This window comes from Podarcis liolepis (assembly GCF_965112155.1).
Source record: "Podarcis liolepis genome assembly, chromosome: 3".
NCBI classification, from domain to species: domain Eukaryota; kingdom Metazoa; phylum Chordata; class Lepidosauria; order Squamata; family Lacertidae; genus Podarcis; species Podarcis liolepis.
The window spans coordinates 3,029,830-3,053,373 of record NC_139557.1 but is presented as its reverse complement, the minus strand read 5'-3'; the positions used below and the strand labels follow the sequence as shown (position 1 = coordinate 3,053,373).

At 39.6% G+C, this 23,544-nt stretch overlaps 1 protein-coding gene across 11 annotated transcripts in view; it reads left to right on the top strand.

The window, feature by feature from the left end:
- The window catches only part of EHBP1 (EH domain binding protein 1), a 273,433-nt gene that overhangs the window by 85,908 nt on the left and 163,981 nt on the right, over positions 1 to 23,544 (top strand). For 7 of the 11 annotated variants that reach the window (XM_083495130.1, XM_083495125.1, XM_083495122.1 and 4 more), the window contains exons 6-9: positions 12,578 to 12,759; positions 13,058 to 13,197; positions 17,265 to 17,387; positions 22,542 to 22,800. In XM_083495130.1, the coding sequence (XP_083351256.1) occupies positions 12,578 to 12,759; positions 13,058 to 13,197; positions 17,265 to 17,387; positions 22,542 to 22,800 (704 nt within the window). Of the gene's footprint in view, positions 1 to 12,577; positions 12,760 to 13,057; positions 13,198 to 16,596; positions 16,702 to 17,264; positions 17,388 to 22,541; positions 22,801 to 23,544 lie in introns of all 11 variants that reach the window. The other 4 variants (XM_083495129.1, XM_083495124.1, XM_083495128.1 and 1 more) reach the window with 1 other exon arrangement.

Genomic DNA, 23,544 nt, shown 5'->3' with positions numbered 1-23,544 from the left:
TCCCCTCGCAAGTTCCTCCTCCCTCTCAGATTCACTCCCCTCTGACCCCCCTTCATCTTCTCTCTCTTCGGAAGATGAAAAGCTGCTAATCAAAGGGGCTGTCTCCCGATAACTTCTCATCTCCTCCTCCCTCTCTGACTCCAGTTCCCTGACATATATATTTTCCTATATCAGGATAGGGAAACTATTTATAAACCTGTTTAACCATCAAGTGTAAAAATTGGGTTAAAAAAAAACACTCTCCCTATTTACTGAAGGTTAAAACTCTATCAATTGGGGGCTTAGAAAAGTATGGTTTGCACAGCTTTTACAAACTATGACCCATAAGGATTATCTACATTCCTGTTGTGTATAAAGTGACTCTTGGCTTCAATGATAAAAGGTCACTTTCTTTAGTGTACAGAGGTTCAACAAATGTAAATATCAGAATATCTATTGGGGGAAAAATTTAATGGTATTTATTTAGTGTTTCTCAGATGGACCTCACAGTTTGCATAAGATTAGGGCTGTGCACCCACTTGGGGTTTGAAATGCACAAGGCTTTCCTCGCACAGCACTTTTGCACATTGTGCTTTGCAGTTGTATATGTCTTTGCGCACTAACGTTACCTAAAGCTAGAGTTACTATCCGTGTTGTCTGTCTGTCTGTCTGTCTGTTGTTTAGGGAGGTTTTTAATGTTTGAAGTTTTATTCTGTTTTTAATGTTCTGTTGAAAGCCACCCAGAGTGGCTGGGGAAACCCAGCCAGATGGGTGGGGTAGAAATAATAAATTTTATTATTATTATTATTATTATTATTATTATTATTATTATTATTAGTAAAGGTAGGTGTGCTTCTGAAGTAGTGCACATTGATGCTCACTACAGTGGTACTTCAGGTTACAGACGCTTCAGGTTACAGACTCTGCTCACCCAGAAATAGTACCTTGGGTTAAGAACTTTGCTTCAGGATGAGAACAGAAATTGTGTGGCAGCGGCACCGCAGCAGCAGGAGGCCCCATTAGCTAAAGTGGTACCTCAGGTTAAGAACAGTTTCAGTTAAGAACGGACCTCCATAAGGAATTAAGTTCGTAACCAAAGGTACCACTGTACTTTCCTGTCCATCATGTCTTCTGAGCGCTGGCAGAAACAGCAACACCTCACTGCACTTGCACACACATTTTTTCTTCTCCATGTTTTAGAATATCACACTTTTTTATTCACTGGAAGTCAAGCAGGAGAGAGGGAGCGGCACAGCCCTGCTTGCAAAGCAGGAACAGGAAGCTCCACTTTAAGTTCCCAATTGTTCCTTGAAGCCGCGTCTGAAACTACTCCACATCTGATATCACATATGACATCAGGTATGGGGCAGGTGGACATGGATTGTGGGAAATGGTTTTGCTGGGCCTAATTAGACCAGAGAGGCTTCCCACGGTTGTTACCATATATAAATTAACTACTGATGCCCTACGCCTCTGTAGTGAACGTATGATGCTGCCTTACTGTCAACCATTGATCCATCCAGCTCAACAATGCCTGTTCCATCTTTTCCCAGGTTGGAGAACTCCAACTATCATCAACTCCCAGAAACGTTCCTTTCCATTAAAGATTTTATTTCCTAACACTGAGTAGAAAGAAAGTGATAATGTGCATTTAGGTTTTCTCACTTTAATGCTAGAATTAGATTTTTTGATGTAATTGCTAGCAGCTAGACAAACTGGTTTGATGAAATGTTAATTTAAGAATACAGATCTTGTGTCAATTATAATATGTAGGCATGAACGGGTTTTTGTTTTTTGTTTTTAGCAAGAATACAAAATGAAGTCCTTCCTTCACATTTATATAATGTAGAACATGTCTTAGCCAAAGCAAACAAAACCATGAATGCTTTGTTAATCATCCATAACTAATTTGTACATACTCTGGAAAGAAAATTGAATCTGCTTGTGATGTAACTTTTTATATGGAATTGGTAAATTAAAATGAAACAAAGTTGAGCAAATATTGACAATAAAATGTATGTCATAGGCATTGTTTCTTGATGCAATATGATAAAATACAATATGATAAAAGTTGACTGGCAAAATAAGTATCTCTACATAGATTCAAAAATAACTACATCTTTTTAAGAATGGTAAAGGACTGCTGCATATACATACATACATACATACATACATACATAATTTTATCTCTATGATTATCGCAGAGGATAGAAGTAGGCCACTTCAGGGGTTATGTGAAACCTATTTCCTTTTGTGTACAATGCACTCTTTGCTAAGGTTGTAAATAAATGTATACACAATTGACTACAGTTCTCTTCACTGAAATATATAGGCTGTGTTTATTAAGAACAATAGCATGCAGAAACATGCATATATTTACATAACTCCTACTCCTCAGGAGACTCAATGTTCTGTTGTTATTTATTTCTCCTCTGATGATAACAGCTTTATATATCCAATTCAGATTTGCATACTTTGTGACATTGTTGTTAAGAGTGCACTGTGTATCATTAAAAAGTTTCAAAAGACATGGGAGGTGTTGTAAAGGTGAATTGGGAAAGACAACAACTTTGAACACCTCATGCTTAGTGACTGTTCATAGAATCATAGAATCATAGAGATGGAATAGACCACAAGGGCCATCGAGTCCAACCCCCTGCCAAGCAGGAAACATCATCAGAGCACTCCTGACATATGGTTGTCAAGCCTCTGCTTAAAGACCTCCAAAGAAGGAGACTCCACCACACTCCTTGGCAGCAAATTCCACTGTTTGCATAACCGTTTTGCTGAAGGTGCTTCAATTCCAGAACCTGTGTTCTCTATGTATTTCTGAGTTCTCCCTGTTGCTCTTATTTTCACTCCCAATCATATACAGATTTATTTTCACATACCGTATTTTTTGCACCATAACACTCACTTTTTTCCACCTAAAAAGTAAGGGGAAATGTCTGTGCGTGTTATGGAGGGAATGCCTACGGGTGGCATGCCCACGGATTTTCCTCCTCTAAAAACTATGTGCGTGTTATGGTCGGGTGCGTGTTATAGAGCGAAAAATACAGTAGTTAAATAGCATTCTTAGCATGGAGTTTAATAGAACTGAGCAGGGCAAGGCACCTAATTCATGTTTGGCTGGTTCCAAGCTAACTTTAGCCGTGGTTTTGTGGTTCAAAAATCCAACGATCTGTGATTAAGCAAAAGCTTCTAAACTCTTCTTCTCATTTGTGCCAGAGTAGGGGAGGGGAAGCTTAGAAGCTCAAGGCTCACCCAGTTTATTCGTGTCATGCTTAACTCATCTAAACACAGCCTTAGGCTGCTTCTTCCTTTCAGAAAAGACTCTGAGAGGCAAATGATTTGGGCATTGTGTTTTTATGTGTTTTGAAAGGTCTGCAACATTCACCTGAGAATCTCCAATGAAATTCTGAAAGATAGAATCATAGAATCATATATATAAGAATACATTCCAACACTCTTTCACAAGGAACAAAGTAAACTATGTTGATTTAGATGTATTATTTTCTTAATTTTATTATTAAACAAGGTAGGTATATAGATGTAGCTCACATAACAAAGAAAATGCTTCTTCTATAATAATTTAATCAATGCACATGGGTAAATATCATCACTGTTCTGTCATATCATTTATAAGTTGGCGCTCTTCGTTGGCTCAGATGTAGTGACTAAATTTTATAATCTGTGCTTCTTGCCAAGTAATGTACCATTGAGTTGTAAAACATTTTCAATAAGCTGGGACATTTATTCTTGCAGAACATAATACATTTATTTGCAAATTCCATGTCAGAATTACCTACCTCTCACCTTATAAATCGCACACAAAAAATATTATTGGATCCTATGAATGTGCACAGCGTGTCATGTATTTAAGTCAGTGTATCATTTTTCCAATATGTCTTTATCTTTTGATAGAACCCCAAATGTAGAAAATCTCTTAAATTCTTGCTGCACTATCTATACAGTCATACATCGAAAGTTGAATAGAATCTGTTCTGGAAGTCCGTTCGGCTTCCGAAACATTCGACTTCCAAAGCGCAACTCCTACAGCCAATTGGAAGCTGTGGAAGCCCTGTAGGAGGTTCGGCTTCCAAAAGAATGTTTGAAAACCAGAACACTCACTTTCGGTTTTTGATCGTTCGGGAGCCGAAATGTTCGACTCCCAAGGCATTCAGGAGCCGAGGTACGACTGTATATTATATTGTTGGCTGCAACATAACCCTCATTGGCTAGTGAATAGTTGGCTGAGACGAAAAACCTGACCATTCTTCGTGTACCTCCTGCACAAGAGGTCCGGAGGGTGGCAACACGAGAACGGGCTTTTGCTGCAGTGGCTCCCCATTTGTGGAATGCTCTCCCCGGAGAGGTTTCCTCTTGTTGATGGTGTATTTTGTGTTTTTATCTTGTGATTTTATCTTGTGACTTGAGACTCGAGGGTATAGGGCGGTATACAAATTTTAGTAACAACAACCACAACAAATTACTCCCCTATACTATTTTGGACAAATTCTGTAAGAGCTCCTGGAAAAGTTTTACTTTAATTTTCTTTTTTATGTTGGTCCAGTGTTCAGATGCCCAAACTCCCATAAAAATAGCAGCAAGAAAGAGACCATTTTCCACTGAGGCCAAGACGGTTTCCCACTTTCAAAGCTGGTCCCACTTGCCTCTAGCACAGGGTACCCAACACTGTGCCTTCCATATGCTTTGGATTTCAATTCCTATTAGCCCCAGTCAGCATGATCAGTGGTCAGGACTGATGATACCTGTAGTCCAATAACATCTGGAGGGCACTACATTGACTAGCTCTGTTCTAGCACATGCAAGGAAAGTATGACCATTTTGAAGTGTGTGTTTGTGTATATAACTTTTTATAGGGTTTTATAAACAAGGATCATAGGGATACTAAATGATACAAATAAAAAGAACAAGTGGCCTAGTGGTGCAGCAATAAAACTGCTAGCACATTTGCAAAGCTAAGCAGGGTCTGGTGTGGTTTCAGAACCCCTTCCGACTCTACAATTCTATGATTCTAAGTCTTCTCGTGTCATTTGTACATCTCAAAAATAGCATACAAGATTTGTAGCAATAGCTACGACACATGGTTCATTGTTAGTGGTCAGTTTATAAGTTCATGAACTGGTTTAAACAAAAGTGAAGGAGAAACAGAGTAGAACAGAATTAACAGCTAACATTCAACATTGCAAAGCCAAATGCCTAATCAGGAACCCTTGTAGTTTTGCTAAGAGTGATAATCATTTTTCCTCTTATGTTACCTATGAAACCATATAAAATGTTAGTCTATTGATGAATGTGGGAGGGGGGTTCAAAGTAAAGATAGTAATTTATGTTTAAATTTAAATTTAGATCAACCAGATTGAGCCAAATGCTGGTGGGGGGACTGTTCATTTTCTGGAATATTGGCATATGTTATTAAATTAAACCACACCAGGGTAAAGCCACATTTTATCTGCCTGTGTGTTAATCTTTGTTGTTTCTCTCTTTGTTAATATCTCAAGTAGAACTGTTTCCCAAACAGTTTTGTACCAATTCTCTAACGTTGCACCAGAAAGGTCTTTCCAGTGTCTGGTTATGTTGTGTCTTGCTGCTTGTAATAAATGGCTTATTAATTCTTTATTATGTAAATCCTGGTTGTTGTACTGAAATATATTTAATAAAGCTAATTCTGGTTTGACTTCCAATTGTTGTTTTGTTGTCTTATTAACTTTTTGGAATGTTGAATACCAGGAAGGTTGGGTTTTGTCCGCATGTGGTGAGGCCGCCCCTCCAACAATGCGATGAGGTTCCAGGAAGGACCATTGCCTGCTTTCTAAGGTTAGGTATCACCTATACATGAGTTTTAGGGTTAATTCTGTATTGCTGGCTGAAATAGACTTAAAGACTTGAACTTTTATATTTAGCTAGTAGATCAGTAATTTCCATTTCTAGTTTTGTTATTGTTGTAGAGGTTTCTTTTTTGATATATGATTTTTCTTTGATACAGCTATCTCTTGTCACTGCTTTCATGGCCTCCCAAAGGTTGGTAGAATTAGTGATGTCATTGTTGTTTTCCTTAAAATAGAATTGTATGGTTTCTGCTGTCCTTTCTCTGGATAGTTGGTTGATCACTAAAATAGGGTTAAAGGACCATGGTGGCAAGATTTGGATTTAATCGCCCAGTCCAGCTTGAAAGAAATGTAAAACCGAAATCTTTTGGATTTTCTTCACTCGATACATCATATAAGCCCCATTTTTGGAAGAGTTGTAGTAATTTGTATGCGTCTTTTGTTTTCTTTTTTGGATTTGTCTTTTAAAAGGTTCCAGCACTAGAAATGGTGGGTTGGCTTCTCTGGTGTACCTTCACTTGCTGAGCTCTATGCTGCCTTGTCCCTTTGCCTCCCAGTAACTGGCAGCATTGGGAAGCCCAGTCAGCAACCATTCTCACTGCTGCTACTGCTGGTGCTGCCTCTGAACACATAGGAACATGGCATATTAAGTCCGATCATTGGCTCATCTTGCCCAGCATTGTCCACACTGATTGACAGAGGGTTTCCAGGGTTTCAGGCAAGTTGTGTTCTCAGCCCTACTTGGTAAGGTTGCCATATGCATGGGAAATCCCGGACATGTCCTCTTTTGGGGGGCCTACACCCCCATCCACAGGGATTTTTGCATTTTATAGGAAATGTTTTGGTTTGAGGATACTTATTTATTTGTGTTTTTTAACTGTGCTCTGAAAGCGGAAGCAGTTGTTTTGGCTGGAGATGAGCGTGCACAAGGCCCGTGCGCTACCAGCGTGGCCACCAGGCCCATGCGCATCTTTCCCAGCTTGGGCTGGCAGTGGCCGCTAAGGAAGCCACCACTGCTCCCCCCTCTTGCTCAGTTTCGGCCACCCAGAACACGAAGTCTGTGGGTAGTTCTAGAGGAGGCAGCAGCTGTTGGCTATTCCCCCCCCCCCCAAAGCTGAAAAACTTTGTTGGCTATCTCATCAAAGAAGCTACCGATCGTCCGGATTTTCACTTCCTAAAATATGGCAAGCTGGAGATGCTGGGGATTGAAGCTGGGATCTTTTGCATGCAGACCATGCGCTCCCCCACTGAGCTGCAGTACTTGTTGTTACAGCTCTGAGTTAGTGTTACTGCTCTTAATCAATTTATGTCATTTCTGACACACTTTTGCAATTCAGATCTTGAATATTTCTGGTATGTGCCACATTTTAAAAACATTAACTTCTCCATTCGTATGCATCATCATTCTTAATAAACGTTCTGGATATCTTGAGCCATGATTTTGCTTTTAAGCACCTTTTCATTACAGATGGCATTTGGGCCTCCAAATCTTCCATCCAACTGTCTAAATTATTTTAACTGACATAGTTTCTAATTTACTCTCTCCAGTTGAGAGAGCTTCCCGTAGCTTGTCTATTTTAGCATTTAATTGCTCTATGCTTCCACAAATTAGATTCTGTAGTGATCCATTTTGCTCTGTTAGTGAAGCAGTGATCTCTTCAGCATAGCCTAAGTAATATGGAACTTGTGATGTAGTTTAAAGACCATCATCCAGGAACTTCTGGACTTGTTTCACTTTGGAGTGTTTGCAGCAAGTGAAATAGCAATATCACTAGCATGCATTTCTGAATTGTAGCCAAATTGACTGAAAATATTGCCTTATTTTCTGTCAATTATAATCTCTTTGTTTGGTGACGGAGGGCTGAAGGGATGACCTGGTTGAAAAGCTTAAGCAAGTGCATCCTGTGTATTATTTAATTGGACTACATGTAAAGTAGAACTTTCAATTAGCACATTTATGATCTCATTACTTTCTCTCCTTCAGATACCATAGTTACTATTGTGCTTTTTCTATTTTCGACATACTCATTGAAAAAGTTTTGAACAAGCAAATGCTCTCTTGCTCTGATCATCTTAGTATTTTTACTGTGGGTTTTTTTTACATACTGTATTATTCCGTGTATAAGACACCCCCATGTATAAGATGCCCCCTATTTTGGGGGACTCCAAATTAAGAAAACACCCATCAGCACTATCCGTGTATAAGACAAGCCCCAATTTTAAACCTATTTTTTTGGTTTAAAAAACCAAGTCTTATACATGGAAAAATATGTGTACCGTATATTCAGAATGGCATTTATTTTTGATAGTTACTTTGAAACTCCACATGGAAAGCGACAGAATAAATGAATCAAATTTTGAAGTCTTGTCAGTTTTACATTTGTAATTAACCCTTGTTCTATTTATTATTAAAACAGAAAGATAGCAGTATAGTGGTACCTCGGGTTAAGTACTTAATTCGTTCTGGAGGTCCGTTCTTAACCTGAAACTGTTCTTAACCTGAAGCACCACTTTAGCTAATGGGGCCTCCTGCTGCCGCTGCGCTGCCAGAGCACAATTTCTGTTCTCATCCTGAAGCAAAGTTCTTAACCTGAAGCACTATTTCTGGGTTAGCGGAGTCTGTAACCTGAAGCATGTGTAACCTGAAGCGTATGTAACCTGAGGTACCACTGTACTGTGAAGTGTAATAGGTGTATTTTATTCATCATATTTGTATCCCATCTTTCCTCCATGGAGTCCACGTCAGTGTACATTATCTAGTCCATTTTGTCTTCACAACCATCCTGTAAGTAAATACCTGCCCAGTGCTGACCCAGTGAATGTACAGATGATTTCTTTTTTTGCCCAAGTTTAAATCTCTGCTGTCATGACCCCAGAGTCCAGCAACAATCAAATCAAGGCTCTGAGCTGGAGGCCGCAGTCTCCAACTTTGGATGTGGAGCAGGTGCAGGGCTCTAAGCCTGTTCTTGGAGATTGGCAATCCACTCTCAACCTTTCTTGGATCCAGCATCAGAACAGAACAGGACAGGACTGATGTTCCATAGGACATTGTAAGAGACCACAAGATAAAGCTGTGGTGAAGATTCTTATCAAGATCATTGATAAAACAAAATAATGTTACCTTTCTATGTGGAGAATATAAGCGGAACAAATAAAAGGAAAAACTCCAGGGAAACGTTGAAGACATCACAGTACTTCTATCAAATCAGAAAGAAGCTGATACTAAACTATTCCTACATGTCCAGCGTGCACCCAAGGAAGGCTGCAAGGATGTCATTATTGTATGAGAGAACACAGATGTAATCATCCTAGGTGTTCCTTACATTCTTAAGTATTACAACATAACTGCACCTATGTTTCAGAAACCTGGATTACAACACTCGAGGTATAGCTGGTGTGAGCCAAATTGCTCCTTTTATAGGTCACATTGTACTTAAGGCACTCCATGGCTTCTGTGCCTTCATTGGCTATGACATAGTAAGTGCTTTATAATGGTTCTGATAAACTTGCTGTGCTAAAACTTGTTCAGCCCTGCCAAAAATTTGTGGCGAGGTTTTCCCAACTTACTGAAACAGTAAATCAGAACTATTACAATGCCTTGACATTTTTATACATGTATGACTGTAAGAACACAGCAGGTGCCAAGGAGTGATACTACATCACTTTTTTTGCCGAAACAGGTGTAGTAGAATTGCATCAACAGACATATTCCTGTGCCAGGCTAATTCAGAAAAACATTCCAAATCCAGTTGGCAATGGATGGAAGATCCAGCACCAAATTCACTTCTGGAACTGTTGCACTGCAGATGTGAGCAGTCTGGCACAGTGTTCACATGCAGCTGTATAAAGAATGGTTTGACACGCATGACAGTATGCTGTGCATAATATTATTTTGACAACCAAGCTGATGAAGATGAAATTGACTTTGAATCTTTCCTTGAATGAGATAATGGTGACATTTTAGGATTAGCTGCAACTTTTGAGAAATTTTTGCTCTTCAACTTTGATATTTTGAGGGGTATATCGGTACAGGTATAGTGATAACATGCCAGCATGATACAAATCGGAAGTTTCCAAACCGTCATCAGAGGCAACCCTACGTATAACGCGTTGCAGTAATCTAACCTTGAGGTTACCAGAGCATAGACAACAGTAGTTCAAACTTGTTTTAAAAATAAAATAAAGTATTATTGTAGCCATCAAATGTAGGTATTTATTTGATGGAAAGTTCTAGTAGGATATGATTTTTCTGTCCCAAATTTGTGGCTGAAAAATAGCTTATGGAGGATGTTTATGATAATTACCTTTGGTACACTTGCCCAATGTTTCTCCAGTATCCCAGCTATAAAAAGAAATGAATGCAGGCCTGATAATTTGTGTGTGTTTTCCTAAACATCCATGTGGAATTAAAAATATGATGATTCTAGCTACCTCCCCCCACAAAAGAGAACAAAAGTATTATTAACCACTTGTTAACTATTATCTAAATAAAAATATATTGCTACCACAGTTATTATTTGCCTAGAATAAAACGCACTAATTCAATTTAAAAAAACCCAAAGGCATTTCCTAAAGGTACTTGACATTTCTGCCCAGTAGGATAAGTCAAAATGTAATATGTCATCCCTGAAGAATACATTGTTTAAAAAAACCACTAGTGTTATCTGTCAGATTATGCACAGTAATATTATATGGCACTATTAGCGCATGTAGATACCTTGTGAGTGAACTTCAACCAGGCACCAAACACTTGAGAAGGATTTAGCCCCTCTCAGAAGAAATGCTTAAGAATATGCAAATTCTCTCCACTGAATCAAGTTGAACAGATGCTACTGTCACAAACAATGCAAGTTCTCTTTTCTGTGGCCTCTGCTGTCAATCAGTGAACAAGATTAAGGTCAAAGGTTCTGATAATTGTAAAAGGAAAAGTGTGATCAGCAAGCTTCAGTTCATTGTACTAATATGAACAATAATTATCTGTATTGTGAAAATAGATAAACACTGCAGCTCCTTTTTTGAATAAAGATACAATGTAGGATATATTCTAAAAGTACTGATTGAAACTCCTTAATCCGCATGCCTCTTGCAATAATATTATAAAGCCATACATACAATGTTCTATTTATATATGGGGAGGGGGGGAGAGGCAGAAAAACTCTTGTTGGCATTTTCACCAGTGAAGTACCATTCTAAAGCTAATGACCTCTTCATTAAAAACTATTATTTTTTTGTAGCCAAAGGGTTATTATTGTTTGAAATATTTTTGCCAAAATTTGAATCCTGTCCCTAGACAGCAATTAACCTTGGCATTAAGGGACCACCTGTAGGATGGCCTCACATTTATCAAATTTTAGATCTGTTGCAAGTTCACTGTCATGCCACTTGCCTACTCTAAGAAGCAGAAAATGTTTTTCTTAATATTGGTCCTAGTGGAAAGGGATTTGTAGGATGAATGTACAAGAGTTTATTGAATGTTACATATGGGGATTTAAACAGTTTAAAATCTAACTGCGAATTGGACCTGAGGGAGACTATAGGCAAAAGCACCTGCCAAGGATGGAGGCGGAAAGTCCTTTTAAATCTACCTCTCCTGTTACAAAGGAATAGACATTTAAAATGATGGTATTTACCCCTGTCGGTTCTCCCTTTTTCGTTGGAGAGAGTGTGGTCAACAGACTGCTCCTTTATGGCAGTCTGTTGGTAGTTTTTAGGCTTTGTAAAAAACCACCAAATATTTTCACCTCTTCTCCAGCAGTTATGGATATATGGGACTAGTAACTTGCTCTGTACTCACCTTGGCTGGAAGAAACACAACCATAATCCTTCTCCTCCTCATTTGACCTTCAGCCTCTTACTTGTCAACATAATTATCATTTATATCCTTTGCATAATAATATAGCAATGTTTTCAACAACTGTTATTGACTCCTGACTTACGTTTGCTTTTCTGTTAATGTATTTACAAAATATTTGAAATAAATAAAAAATTATTAATAAAAATTATTAGAAAGCAAAAACAAACTCCTTAACAGATTTACATAGAAAATGAACTAACAAAGAAATGTTTGTTACTTCATTTTCTGTGTAACTCTGTTAAGGAGCTTATTACCTCTAGTAATAGTATTTTCACAACAACTATTATTATTATTATTTCATTATTTATACTCCACCCATCTGCCTGGGTTTCCCCAGCCACTCTGGGTGGCTTAGAGCACATATAAAAACACCAGTCATGAAAAACTTCCTGATACAGGGCTGCCTTCAGATGTCTTCCAAAAGTTGTGTAGTTCTGTATCTCCTTGACATCTGATGAGAGGGCGTTCCACTGCCGAGAAGGTCTTCTGGCTTGTTCCCTGTACCTTCACTTATCTCAGTGAGGGAACCACCAGAAGACCCTCAGAGGGGAGGACCTCAGTGCCCAGGCTGAGCAATAAGGATGGAGACACTCCTTCAGGTATACACTTCCACTGCATTGTGTTTTACCAATGATAAGTTATGGGGGGTGTATCACATTTTAACAAAGCTTTACTGCTTTATGTGTGTGGGAGAGAATGCCAGTTAAACAGATAGACATTTGGTAGGGCACGGTCTGGACAGTAACCTTGCTGAAGCAAAGCAGGCTTGGATTTGGTTGGAAACCTCATGTACACTGCTGCTAGAAAAAAAGGGGAAGTGCATACATTAAATAAATGTATAATATTATTAATACAATGTTATAACCATATTATTTAATGACTTTTCTTTAAGGAATCGCCTTCTGGACGCCGGAAAGCTCTTGCTACCAGCAATATTAACATGAAGCAATATGCAAGTCCAATGCCTACACAGACTGATGTCAAGTTAAAATTCAAGCCTCTGTCTAAGAAAGTGATATCTGCCACCCTTCAGTTCTCTTTATCATGTATTTTCCTGAGGGAAGGGAAAGCAACGTAAGTTTTATGTGGGGTGATAGGTGGTGTTTTTTGTTTTTTTACCCCACTTGCGCAAAAAACTCATTTTGAGCATGCTTATTGTATGTAGTGAAAAATGCTGTGTGATTTGATTTATAATTTCTTACCCATGCTATAGTCTGCCGTGGCACAGTTGGTTAAGAGAATGATTTGGAAGTCCTGGTGCAATCCCCATGAACTTGTGCAGGGCTTTAAGTAAGCAACTATTCTCTTCCCCCAGTTCATAATATGAGATAACAATATGGGGCGACTGTACAGAGTTTCTTGTTCTTGTTAGGGATGAAGACATGCAAAGCCTGGCAAGTCTGATGAGTATGAAGCAAGCAGATATTGGAAATTTAGATGATTTTGAAGAAGATAATGAAGAAGATGAAGAAAACAGAGTGAACCAGGAAGAAAAGGCTGCAAAAATTACAGGTTTGTTTTCCTCCAAGGATTAATAATTAAAACCATGTCTTAACAGATAGGCAATTCTTAACCTTCTATAAAATAATGTAAAGTATTGGGATTGTTTACTGTTCAAAATTTCTTCTAAACCGCTCTAATGGTACCATTTGTCAGGTGGTACGGACAGTTGGCATTTGTGCATCTTTGGAGAGCAGGAGGAGAGCCTGTGAGTCTGGCCTTCTCTGGTTTAATGGACTAGAGGCAAAACTACTTCAAGGCATAGGGAGGGGAGATTCCTGCATCTGTACTTTAGTGTCTACTAGAGTCCTGTTGGAAGAGTGAAGGACTTAACTGTAAAGGGAAGGGTGGGACTGACTGCATACGGACAGGCCACCAGCCTTTGCAACCCTCCTGACCTTGCTTCTGGCGGCTGCCACATGCAGGAAGAAATAACCTGCTTGAGTGATAATTCTCATGTGTTGCAGCAAAACTTTAACATTTGGGTTGCCATCATCTGGAATTATTGTACATTCTGAAGACAAGGCACAGCAGCCTGAATCCACCTGTTGAAGATAGCTGCTTTCTCCCCCTATCTAGATAAGCACACTTGCCAGCACTTTTAGTAGGGATTATGTGCTTATATAAAAAAATGTTGGTTTTCTCAGGCCTCTGTGATCTTATTCTCCACAGGAGGCACAGACCATTGGCAGCATTTATATGAAATTTTCCAGTCCTGGAGTGTTAGTTAATATAGACTTGAATGGCAGATAAGTAGGAACTAAGACTTATATTTTATTAAGCAGATACACTTCATGACATACCTATTTATTGGAATTCCCTATGCACTCCTTGGTTCTCCACACCAGTCTTCACCATTCATTCATGGTGCCAGGTGTGTATCCCTCCTGATGCAAATAGAAGCCACGTGTGAGGCACCCTGGACAGCATGTGTAAAACATTTCTTTGAAGATTTTGGCTCATTCCCTTAGTTCTCATATCATAATATAGATATACTTGTAAGCAAGCATAAGCATGTGTAATTGGAATAATCTCATAGGATTAAATCTGATACCGCACACGCATCATTAAAATGGACTTCCACATGTGTCGTTGAACCTCACCTTCCTTTTCTCTCCTTTGCACCCCTCAATTTGCCCTCAAAATCTGCTCTGGATGATTTGGGGGCCCTCTGGAACAGACTTTGAAGGGGTGTTAGTTGCTGCAGGAGGTCGGAGAGGGCAATGGTCCTGTTACACAAGCAGAAGTCCACTTCCACAATGTGGGGTCCCACCCATTTCCTTTTTCTCTTTTCCTCCTGTCTCAGAATCCTTTCCTTTGCTCTGTTTGTTTTTTCTGTCAGGTTTTGGATTGGAAGCTCCTTGATTTGTCCTCTTATATAATGGAAATGCCATGCACACTGATGGTGGCAATAATAATATAATAATTAATATAGCAGCTCTGATAAACCCAGGAACCTCACCTAAATGCTGCAGAGGTTGCACCACTATAGGTACATACCTCCACATGTGGTGGGAATGCCCCAAAATTTTACACTTTTGGACATCAGTCCTACAAGAAAAATGTAAAATAACAAAACAGGTGTTAGAAGCAATTCCAGAACTGGCCCTATTGAATATTTTCCAGGACAACAACACACACTCACAATACAAGAACTCATAAGCCACCTACTCTCAGGAGCTAGGAGCATCATAACTAGATACTGGAGGGACCTGTCAGGAGTAAACATGAACCACTGGTACCAAACCGTATGGGAAACAGCCATACTAGAAAAGCTAGCCAACAAATTGAAATTAGCACGTGGACAAACAAAAGAGGATGCCTTCAACCATGCGTGACTCCCCTTTGTTACATGCACAGCCCAACAAGACAACAACATAAACCCTCCAACAGTATACAAATTGTATACAACAAATTGTATACAACAAACAGTATACAAATTGTATACAACAGTATACAACAAATTGATATGGCTAATTTGACCCTTCCCACACACAAACAGAGCTTATTGCAATCAACTGAAGCTTCCCAATCTCTCTCACCACCAACAAAAACTAGCACATGAATCAAATGCATACCCTATCCATGTGACAGTGAAACCAACCCCCTCCCACACACACACTGTGCAAAAGAAAAATATAATTTCTTCCCCTTCATTCTCCCACTTCTCTCTCTCCATCTTTTTCCTCGCCACAACCTCACAATGTCTGCAACAGCAATATCTCACACCACATGTAACAGACCTATAGATAGGACACTATGAACTGCAAACAGAGGCTTTAAATGTACCTTTGTTATCCACGAAAATATTTCAATAAAAACAATTTAAGTAATGAAATAAATCGATAGCAGCAGCTCAGTTACTCCAGTTTCTAGGAATATGTGCCCACCAGTTGAACAAGTTGGCCAGACAGATTAGTCAACAGAAAAAGTGGGTACTATGAAGTTTTATCCATCTGGAATTTCATAACCTTTTTACCCAACCTTACTTCCAAAATGGCAATTGTATGGCTAATATAATGCATCATATTCCATAAGCATATTTCTTTATATTTGTTATACATGCATTGTATGATTTGATACTGTGTTATTTGAAAGTGTTTCTTCTGAACAGAAGTCAGCCTTACCATCACAAAATACGCTGCTAATGGAGGTGGTTTTGATGTTTCTATTTGCTCAGCATTGGATTCTGCAATTCCTATTGTTTGCCATCTTAGCTTCCTGAATTCCTGTTCTTGATATAGCTGTTTCTTACAGTTTTCATACATTATTTCCTAAGTTATCCATTATTATTATTATTATTATTATTATTATTATTATTATTATTATTATTACCCCACCTATCTGGCTGGTGTTTCCCGAGCCACTCTAGGTAGCTTACAGCATATCTAAAAAACATAAAAACCTCCCGATACAGGGCTGCCATAGAACCCATCAACCATAAAATACCAAAGTTTACAGCCAAATGAAGCAAATTACAGAAATTAAATGAAGGTGTGCAGGTCAACCTCACACCCCCTTAGTCCCCAAGTAAACCCCTGTCTGCAGATTGGATCAGAGTTCATATACAGATCAAAGCAAAGTTTCATCTTAAAACTGGTACAGCAAACTGCAGGCGTATCTAATTCAGTTACTCAGTTTGTAGCTCTAGTCTGATAATTTCCTGTTACTGGAACGAGCAGTTTAATGAAAAGGTAGCATTCCTTTTCATTAAAATTTTGAGGAAGATCATCATACAAGTGCTGAATACATTAAGTATTAGAATGGTGATTTTCTCTAGAATGTATTCATTGTAAATTAACACACGTCGTTTCTTTTCCTTTTTCCTTTTCTAATAACAGCATGTTTTGTACTCCTTTGTCCCTTAAATAACATTACCTTACAATTATCTTGACTGGCTTCTGTTTACAGAAATTGTAAACCAGTTGAATGCTCTGAGCAGCTTAGATGAAGATCAAGATGACTGCGTAAAGCAAGCAAATATGCTTTCAGCTAAATCAGCCAGTTCCTCTGAAGGTCTATGAGCTTTCCTCCTTCCTTTCTGTTTCTGATTGTCTGTCTGTATTTTACTCTGACCTGTTATCCCCTTGGCTTCTGTTTGTAGTTGAATGTCAGTTGTATCTTTGTGCTTGACATCCATTGCAGTATTTTAAGTAATTTGTAGTGCAGCCAACAGATGACAGCATGACATGGGCACTGAAACTGGCTAAAATTTGCACCATAAACATACTTGTGCTCTGTATGTTTTGAAGACTCACAGTGACATGTAAGCTGTATATAATGGGAAAATTCCAACCTTTTTAGAACTACTTCCCCCTGCCCCCAGACAATTTCTTGCAGAAAGCTTTTGCCACTGTTTAGTGGGTGAAGGCTACAGCGGACTATTTAATAAATATGTGCCTGATTCTATTACTACCACTGAGTTAGAAGTATTGGTGTGCTACAGTTTAGCTTTGCAGTAGGGATCACTGTTCCTAGAGATTTTTGGTAGAAATACCTTGGAGAATAAAATGTTTGTTTCAAACCATGCGCAGTCCTAATTTTTGCCATACTGAAAAGTACTGTACTTGGCTTCTCAGAGCTTATAAACAAGCTTAATTTTTTGGATGAAGAGGATCAAGACGTGGCCAATTCGAGATCAAATCCATTTGTAGATCCTGATACAACAGAGCTGAATCCCTTTGGAGACCTTGACATGGAAGGTATAGAATTTTTGTATATTTTTATTGCTTATGATCTTAGGGTGGCGTTGGATGTTACAGCAAGCTCAGGGTCTCCTGCTTCTCATTTGCTGTAAGTGTCTGGGACTGTATGTGTATTGATAATCATTGCATGTATATTGATAGTCTGCTGCTGGGACCTTCTGTCTTATCAAGCCCAACTTGCTAAACCGTGGCTAAGCAAATGAAGAGCAAGCATTCCTTCTATGGCCTTCCCGTGTTACATGCAACATTTGTCCCTGCTGGTGGACAAACTGAAGTTCAACCAGACTTCACCTACAAGAGGGAACTAGTTTCAGCCAGTGTTTTTTTCTGGGGGTACTCAAGGGTGTGCAGTACTGCCACTTTTTTTTTTTAAGAAGTAAAGCACTGGTTAAAAGTGTAGCACTTGTAACAACTTCATGGTGAGGACCTTTTTTTGCTGAGTACAGTGGTACCTTGGTTCTCGAACGTAATCCGTTCTGGAAGACCGTTTTGAGTTCTGTGGGGTGTTTGCAAATTCACTTGAGAAAATGGAAAAACACGCAGTTTTCAAACGCGCCTCGACTTCCCAAAATATAAAATATAAAAATCCCAAAATATGAAAATCTTAGCATGACTAGGTTAGGTCCATTAATTTCAAAATTAATTGAGTAAAAATTAATTGAATACCGTCAGTGAAAACTGAATGGGCCATTTTGCTGGATAACAGATTTGTTAGTTTAGAATATTTAAGTTAACTTCCGCCTCTATTTTTATTTTATGGTATATTTTATATTTATAAATTATTTTCATATACTATCCTGATTGTAATTCTTAATAGGCAATCATTCTGGAAAACTGGTAACTATTAAAACATCGGTTATTACAAATTTGTGTAGATATTCATTAAGTCATTAAAAAAATCAAAAATAAAACTAATCACACATAAGAGCACCCGAGCACAATCTAGACAACCGTGCCACAATCAGAATGCACAGAATGCAGAAATGTGCAGAGTACATGCTGAAGAGATAGCTCTGGAAAGTGAAAGCATATACTATTTTTGTTGAAACCACTGTGATATTTTTTGAAATAGTGGTCTATAAATATTTTTATAAATACGTAAACATAAATTTAAAAAGAAAATCTACACATTTTGCAAATGGAGGCATCCAGGGTTATGACCAGCTCTTGTCTATGACTCCATGGCAGAGAATGCAAATACACCCATCAGACCTCTTCTTTATGAATTGTAGTCCATTTATACACCACATACACCCAAGAAGAGTCAGAATCCATCTTTCTGTCTACATGTACACACACAACCCATAAAAAGAGACAAAGAAAAACTCATGGCTTCCTGCTTGGCCAGCCTCACCTTACTCTTTTCTCCTGTGCATGGTGGAGTTGCTAGGCTGCCTACTTCACCACCATGCCTGTGAAAAAGAAGAACGTTCATCTCCTTCAGTTGCCCCTTTTCCTGCTGCTGCCAGGAAATTTCCTGGAAGTTTTAGGACATAATGTGAAGTTGTTGGCTCTCAGGTGCTGCAGATGTCTAGAATAGTGATGTGAGGAAGAAAGGAAGGAAGACGACATGTTCATGCCTTTTCCTTCTCATTTTCTGAGACTTAAAGTATATCGGAGCATACACATTTTATCCCATCAGATATTGTGTTCTCTGGTATTGTACATTGAGAAAGGCACACCTCAACTTGTGACATTACATGGTATGTGATGCAAACCACAGCATCTTGGAATACCAAGATGTATTTGTGCAGTCTACCCTAATTACTGGGTGTAAACATGGACACTGATAATAAAATAATAGAACTGCAGAGTTGCAAGGGACCATGAAGGTCTTCTAGTCCAACCTCTGCAACACAAAACACCACTCCCCACCCACCCACCCCCAAGGGGCCTCAGGGTATGTTATTGTGCATCACGACCCAGCCTCCCTCCTCTCTCACAACTCTGTTAAAAGCGGCATCATTTTCACTGGTTCATTTTATTTGAGTGTCAAAAGCCTATGTTCCTATGCAGCCAGACTTGCACGTCTGTGCTATTGTATCAGATTTTTTCTTTTTCACTTTAAAAATCAACTGTGGGGAAAAACAAGGGGACCAGAACTGCCAGTCTGTGTGCAAATGTATTTGTATTTATTTATTTTATTGACTTTTTTGAAGGGGCCCCAGGAAGCGCAGCACCTCCCTCTCCCCCCCCCCCCATAGCTGGGGTAAAAGCAAAGCTGACAGAAGCACTGCCAACTCAGAAGCACTGCCAGCGGGTGGAGGAGGAGAGCCGGCAGGGAGGGAGGCCAGTGATTGCGCTGAGGAGACGCATGAAGCGCCCCCTCACAAAGCCCAACCGTGAGGGATTGTGTGTGCCATTTCTCTGCCTCCCCCTGCCTCCTGAGAGGCTGTTGGCGGCGCCTCATGCACCTCCTTCACTGCTGCTTCCCCCTCTTTCCTCACAAACCTGGTTTCTGCCTCAGCGCTCCCCACCAATGGGGGGGGGGTGAGGGAGAAAGGCCGCTTTTCTCTCTGCTCCCTTGTGGATCTGGCGGGGTTTGGGAGGCTGGAAAGAAGCAGCCCACTCACCGGGTCCTGCAACAACAGGGGCTGCTCCCTTGCTGGCCGGGGGGCCGTGTGGTGCCTCTTCTTCTGGGACTTGGTGGTGGGAGTGGTGAGGCAGAAAAAGAATAATTGTAATGGTGATGATCATAATAAATTAAAAATAAAGCCCAGCTCCTCTTCTTCCTCTGCCTCCTCCCTAGTAAGCTGGAGCCCCACTGCTGAGCCAGCCGCACTCAGGCTCCAGGCGTGGTGGGGGTGGCCATGTGGTGGTGGAGGCAGGCAGGCTGAGGGAGGCGGTGGAGACAGCGGTGGAGGGTGGAGCCGCGCTTGGCCGAGAACGAGGGGAAAGGGGGACAAGAGGCAGCAGCAAATCCAGATCCTGATACAGTACTAATAGTATCAGACAAAAAACCCCTGGACATTTTGCAAAATGTAAAAAAATCCATCTGGACAGAAATTTTAACCCTGAGAAAGAGGACATGTCCAGGAAAAGCCGTACATATGGCAACCCTAGGCTACAGAAAACACAGATTCAGCATAGCAAGGGAGAAAATCTGTTGTCAATACGCCTCTGAATACCGGTTGCCAGAAACTGGAGGAGAAGCGAGGGATCTTGTGTTCATGTTCTGCTTGCTGGTTTCCTACAGGCTTCTGAGAACAGGGTCCTGGCCTAGCTGGGCCCTTGGCCTGATCCAGCAGCCTCTTACTAGCCTCTTATTTGTTGATTTGATTTGAATACTGCCCTTCATCCATAGATATCAGGGCACTTCACAACATAAAAATGCAAGATAGAAAACACAAAATAAATGTTTTATGTCTTTGTGTATAATTAAATACTGTAACTCTTTGGTTAAAAAAAAGAACCTGTTTCTCCCAAACTAAAACTTTGTTTTTCTGCAAAACCTAAGGAAGGCTCACACAGCAATTCTGGGCATATTTACTCAGAAATATATCCCACTTTACTCCGTGGAGCTCACTCCCAACGAAGTGTGCCCAGGATTGCAGCCTTTAACAGTTTAAACAGCAATAGTATTTCCCTTTTAGCTTTGTTCTGGATTAGTAATACATCCCAGATTTCTGCTGTAGCTACATTTGACAGAAGGATTTAGATTAAGTAGTTAATGTTTGTAAAGACCTTTGAAGATTTAAAGGACAATATAAATGTTAAGTGTTATTACAAGCGACTTATTGTTTTACTAGCAGCTTTCTTTATGGACGTGCTTTTCTTGCATCTTACAATTTTTTTTTAAATTGCTGCATCATTCTTATGTGCTTACCTCACCTCTTAGATTCCAGTGTTTAGCATTTAATCTGGAGTGGTTTTTTTATTTTAAAAAAGAAACCATCTGAAATTTTAAATGGGGCAAATATAAACAACTGCATAAATAGTTAATTCATCATTTTCTTCATCATTCATTTAATAGGTGCCACTCCAGAACTATTACGGTCCATCTCTGTCATACTTCTGTGATAAATATTAAAGTAGGATAAAAAAGAACTTCATCTGGGGAATTGCATTATAAACAAAGCCTGCACCCCTTGAATATGCCTCCATCATTGGCTCTACTTTGAATTTCTGGCCTCTGCCACCTCCATTGTAAACTAACGGGGTGCCAGGCGCTGGGCAGAATTTTTTAGAAATTGAAAAATTTTGTGTTTTTAAAATGGACAGTATAATTTGTGAGTTTCGATCTGTCATGCCAAAAATTGGGTAAAGTCAAGTTTTGTCCATCATCCTGATTCAAAATGGTGTCTAGCAGCTAAACATCAACAAAGACCCCTGCCTTCACCTTGGGTACCCTGAGTTTGGGTGAGTTTAAGCAACAGTATCTCAATAGGTGGCTCTTGACAGATAACAATATTGAAATAACAAGCAGACAGTTATTTTCACAAAATATATACTAGCTAGAATTCTACCTTCAGAAGCAACTTAGTTAAGACAGAATGAACAATATAAGGGTTGAGTTTGTTTGATCCTAGGCAAGTTCTTGGAGTAGATCATTTATAGGTTCTTCCATATACAGCTGGTGGGCTGCTGTTGGCTTGGTGGGCCTCAGGTTGTGCAGCCATCAGACATTTCTCAAGAAAACTAAAGTATTTTTTTGCATTGTTGTGGTGCACCTGTTTGCATATTATTGATTCTTCAGAGTGGCTAGTTTTGGGTCACTGGCCTTGGACAATTTTGTACTTGGATTAAAACTCTACGTGAACACCCAATTCTATTTTAAAAATCTCCACAAAAATGGGCCCTTGGTGTCATCTATGTTGTGTCTGGAGAGCTTAATTGTTATCCTCCTATGTCATTGATTCTGTGGGACTGTCATGCCAATCCTGGTAAGTTTTCTTTAGTAGCTTTTTCTGTACTCCACGAGTTACCAAGATGTTAACTTCTTCATCTAATCTAACCATTTCTCATAAGGCTTTATTTATCTAGAGAACCATGTAAAAATAGTTACCTTATCCTACTTATAACACCTTTATGAATGCTAAATAATTTGAAACTGTTTAAATGTATTTATAGGGATAGAAATGTGTTGGTCTCCATGACAGACTGGGAAATCTTTCCATATGAAACAACAAAAAATTATGTTGCTTTCTATAGAAACAGATATCAATGTAGCTTCATCTTCAAAACAAGAAGAATCCTACTATGATGATGACGATGAATACAACCCTTTCAAGGATGAGGAGGTTGCAGAGTATGTGAATCCTTTTGATGAGGCAGACCCTGAAATAGAAATGCTAGCACCCGTCAAAGACTTTCCTCCTCAACCAGCAAAAAGAAAAAATATACGGCCTGTGGACATGAGCAAATACCTCTATGCTGACACATCAAAAACAGATGAAGAGGAGTTAGATGAGTAAGTACATAACTTATTTGAAGCAGTATTTGGGCATCAGTTGGGATTTTAGCACAAAGCCTTAGGGCATAAATTATTCAAACCTGATTATTCTTCTACAATGCATAAGGAAGTTCCTCCACTTAAAGAACATGAATATATTTCATCTGGTTTCATGCATTTTATTGCTATTTACAGTCAGCTTCCTTTTTCTGCTGGGATCTAAATCACTGGTTTTCATGCAGAATAATAAACTTTTCAGGGAGGTGCAAATGCCGCAAATGTTCAGGATGAACCGATTCTCAGTTCTGTCTGCAGCATCAGCAGTTGACTGATAGCCACCTTTGGGCTATTCAGATAGGGGAGAAGATTGTTGAAGCTATTCTGTATTGAACGGTAGCCTCCAGGGCAGTGGAAGCAAAGACAGGGAGAGTAGTGGGTAGATCTGCTTTCCAACATTGTAATATATCGTCAGCTAAACTTTGCAACATGGTGGTATATTACGATGTCAGAAAGGAGGTGGGGAGGAAAAAGCAGTTGCCGGCCATGAAGATTATTAGCATCACCATACACAGTTCCTGTCAAGACTGGGCAGACTGGGCGGAGTGCATCAGCTGAGGCGCCATGGAGCCGTCAGCCTCCCCGGAACCGTCAGCCGTGGCTCATCCCGATGATCTCTCACTGCACAAGTGGCAGCTACTGGGAGCCACTGTTCCACCTTTGGGTGTGCCATTTCCTGCCCTCCGCTCTGGAGATTCCTCAAGC